The sequence below is a fragment of the Photinus pyralis genome, unplaced genomic scaffold, assembly GCF_008802855.1.
Source record: "Photinus pyralis isolate 1611_PpyrPB1 unplaced genomic scaffold, Ppyr1.3 Ppyr1.4_unclustered_Scaffold6688, whole genome shotgun sequence".
In the NCBI taxonomy this organism is placed as follows: domain Eukaryota; kingdom Metazoa; phylum Arthropoda; class Insecta; order Coleoptera; family Lampyridae; genus Photinus; species Photinus pyralis.
This window is the reverse complement of record NW_022172009.1, coordinates 45,226-49,249: the sequence shown is the minus strand read 5'-3', so window position 1 is coordinate 49,249 and position 4,024 is coordinate 45,226. Positions and strand designations below refer to the sequence as shown.

The 4,024-nt window shown below is 37.6% G+C and overlaps 1 protein-coding gene across 1 annotated transcript; it reads right to left on the bottom strand.

The window, feature by feature from the left end:
* Window positions 1–1,862: 1,862 nt before the first annotated feature.
* Window positions 1,863–3,205, bottom strand: LOC116182663. The gene is made up of 5 exons (XM_031503205.1): window positions 2,990–3,205; window positions 2,715–2,897; window positions 2,521–2,658; window positions 2,372–2,452; window positions 1,863–2,309 (listed from the first exon to the last, which is right to left on the bottom strand). Exons 1-5 carry the CDS (start codon window positions 3,175–3,177, stop codon window positions 1,961–1,963), a joined length of 939 nt encoding a protein of 312 aa, XP_031359065.1. The 5' UTR covers window positions 3,178–3,205; the 3' UTR covers window positions 1,863–1,960.
* Window positions 3,206–4,024: the final 819 nt, after the last annotated feature.

The following is a 4,024-nucleotide window of genomic DNA, read 5'->3' as shown; positions in this document are numbered from 1 at the left end:
GATGGAGGCAACTTCTTGCCACACTTCAACAATGTTGAGTCGGAAGCGGAAGTGTACGGATGGGAGTGGCTTGGTTAATAATCTCATAAACAAACTTCCAGTGGAACTACATATTCCTGGCTATCAGTATTGCGGACCTGGTACTAAATTAGATAAAAGGCTAAAGCGAGGCGATCCCGGCATAAATGCCCTAGACGACATTTTTTTATAATAAACAGCTTTCAAAATAAACAGGCTGTTCCCCCTGTTTGTTTACCTATTCCCTTGATTGCATCATCATGGATACTAAAGAAATGGCCTTGAAACGACGAATAGTTTAAGCGTGTAAAGTATAATCGTCTCAAAGCGGATCGTTTTATTAAAGAAGTGGAGTTTGTACGAACGTATAAATCGCTAATTCAACCGCTATCCCAGATCGTTAAGTAAATCGAACCGCCGCGCCGTTAAGAGTCTTCTTTACCTAAGCGCAACTTTTTTTTACATTATAGTGTATAGATGATTATAGCTGCAAGAGATAAGATGATATTCTTGCTTTGTTAAGTCCTGTCTTGGTCCTTAGTTAGTTCCCACCGACACTGTGCAGCGGCGCCACTTGTTACACTCAAATTGTTGATTTAACGCCCGCCAAGATACAGACTTTATTTACAAAAATTATGACTTCATTTTTTGGGGTCATGTTTAGAAGTAACTTATCTAAAAAACTGTCGGTTTACTTTTTCCATAAATCGTCTTGATCGAGAGTAAAAAAATAAAACAGATTAGCGCAATAATCGGTGCGAAACATCTAATCTTTAAACAATCGGTATTCAGTTGGTATAAACTTAAAAAAAAATAGTCCGAACATTTTGTAGATAAAGGTCTAAATTTATAAAATAGTTCTTAAAAAAATTGTCTTTGAAAAACAACTATAGTTTTTATGGCGGGCGCTCTTATGGAAATTTACATTGGATGCAGTGGGTACAGAAGACTCTTAAGGTCATATCGATTTTGGCTCACTCAAAGCTTAATGCGTGCCGATACTGGCTCACTTTCAAGGCCATGCGGTGTTTGTCTGTCGAGCGGAGTTTGAGAACAAAGGGTGTATTGTTTTCGGGTGATCAAGGCGACTTAAGAATGGGTGTGGTTCAGATTAATATAAGTGTTTGTTGTAATGGGTCTTTGCTCAATAATTTATAATTCTATAATAGGCGAGATGTCAAGAGCCATTGTTCATCATCATCCACAGCAGCAGCAGCAGCAACGGAAAAAAAGAATTGACGAACTGTTACTGAAAATTAGAAAATTAAAGTGGGATGTTGAAATGCTGGGTTGTCAGCGCCGTATGAAAAAACTGATTTTGTAATGATTCATACAGTGGCAGTTAAGGCAAGGATTATTTCTTTGTGTGTGAGGCAATGGCATAAATACGACGACGATGGTTATTTCTTGTGTACCAATTAAGACAATTTGTATGTAAAGTTTGCGAATTAAAAGAATGTATAAAGGGTGCTTATTCATTTTCCCCCGACATCCATCCTTTAGAACCAGCCTCTTTAAAAAAATTTGGGGATTGGTGTTTAATGAACTCTCAATTTTAAAAACGAGTACACTGTACCTACCGTGAATAGACGTTCTGCATGGTATCGCGCATTTGGTAAAAATAGAAAATTATCAGCTCGCATTATGCCGACTTGCGTATGCACTCATTTCATTGCACAGTGATATTCACCGATTCGCGATGTGTTGTGGAAAATAATTTTGGTGTTTCTTTGTGATAATGATTAATTCGGATTAGTATTTTCACTCGAACTCAGGTAGGTACGTAAATATTACATTTCCGTGAATGTTTGTGGCAGATAAACTAAATTAATTAATATCAACAATCGCATTAAATAATCCATGTATTTTCTACAAATTAGGTACATTACATTAATGTTTTACTTATTAATTACAAATGTGAAGTTAAATTTGAAAAGAAAAATTAATTATTTTTTAAAAATTCCATGTAACTTATAATAAATTTCATCTCTCGATGCAGGTTTTCATCTTGAACTCGTGATGCATCCAACTCCCGTTCTAAACGCTCCGTCTGGAGTTGGGAATTTCTTTGTCTGGCCTGGAAAGTTGTCAGCATCTTCTCCAGACACCCCATTGATAACATCGCCAGCTCTTGGGGTGTGGATGGCTCGCGCCATCTGGGCGATTCATGAGATGGCGGCGGTGGTGGTGGCGCCTCTTCTTGGTCGATGGCTGCTGAAGACGGCGGAGAGACGTTTTCATAAAATTCTCTTAGTAATTGCATATCTTTTTCCCCCCTAGGCAACGGGGCACTGTAACAATAAGAAAAACACAGTATTAAAAATAGATTGTATGTATAATAAAAGTAACTTACTGAAAGTGATTGTTGCCGCCGTTATTTACAGGTAGCTGTAGTGGTAAATTTGGTTGTTGTTGTTGTTGAGCTGGATTATTTCTGTAACGTAACATTAGAATAATTAGTATTTTTCATATAAACGGAGGTACAGTAATGAGTAAACTTACGGAAATTGATGCATGCCACCCCATCGAGGATTTGTGGATGTAAAGCTACCATTTTCTGGTGGCTGCGTTTGAGTATTTGCCTGGGGTAGCGGCGCAGGAATTATAATGTGCTCCAATATTTGTACTGATGGATACTGGCTGTAAAAAACATATATGCATTAGAAATTTTATTTTTCGTGAACAATAATTTGTACCTTAACTGTTGTTGTTGTTGCTGTTGTTGTTGCTGGCCATGTCTGGGATCTATCACCGGTGGTCTCATGGGAGGTGGAGGAATCGTTGTAATTGGAGGAGCGTAAACATGATTGAAATTTCCCTCATATTCTTTTAGAAAATCTTCCAGTTCATTTGTGGTGGTGGTGGTGGTAGCTATTGTTCTATAAAAAAAATAAAATAATACCTACAACATTAGTATCTATATGGATGGTGGAGAGCGAGTACTAAATTATTATACAAGTTTACAACTTACCTTTCCCGATGTCCTTCTTCATCTTCCGTGACGAGGTTGATCACATCACCATCGGATAATTTTGTAGGTTTTTCTAAGGCGGTCTTTAAGATTGAGCGTCCACCACCCCCACAGGCATTTATGTAAGGCTTCTTACTCGTTGCACTTTTTTTTAAAGTCAACTTGTTGGCGCGTTTGGTTGAAGACATGACGATAACGTGCAGATTAACACTTGTGCCGCAAAATGTCTACCCCTAGGTATATATGTGGAGGTTTTTGTTGGAGTTAGCAAAAGAGTGATTCTAAAATAACATCAAGGACGTTCTCACACACACATATCAACCATTGTCCCAAATGATACCCGTGAAACACCTGCAACATTGAAGATTCCCAGAAGACGGCAGAGACCATTCACCTCAGTTTAACAATGATAATATTCATTAATGTACTGGGAAGATGAACTTTAAATGAGCTTTAATCCGTGAGATCTCATGACTTCTGTGCATCATTGACGTAGTATCTGTATATCGCATTTCGTCAATTTTGCATAACCCCTAACAAGAAGTGTGGGGTGTGAGTGTCTGGGACAAACGATTATCTATGTAAGATACGATAACGAATTTCCTGCCACTCTTGGAATTTGTCGCAGCACCGTGTTATGGGTAGATATGATGGAAAATGGAATCTGATATTGTTCGACATATTTCAATAATCACTTCTAACAACAATTGAAAAATATCTCGATAAAAAAGGAGGGTGGTGGAATAGATGACATCGAGAAAAAGAGACACTAGGAAATATGTTGTATGGTGAATTACAATAATAAAAAGTAAATATTTAAGTTTTTAGTTATTTATTTATTCAAATCGACACATCATAACCTTATAGAACAACATTATTTTTATCAATCCACGATTTCTCGTCCAGACCCAACCATTTCACGTACACTTTGTCTTTCTTGCGACGCAGGACTTTTTCAACCAAGTATACGTCCGAATACTTGGCCTTCTGCAACTCATGTTCGTAAAATCCACCTAAAATCGGTTTAGCCTTCAT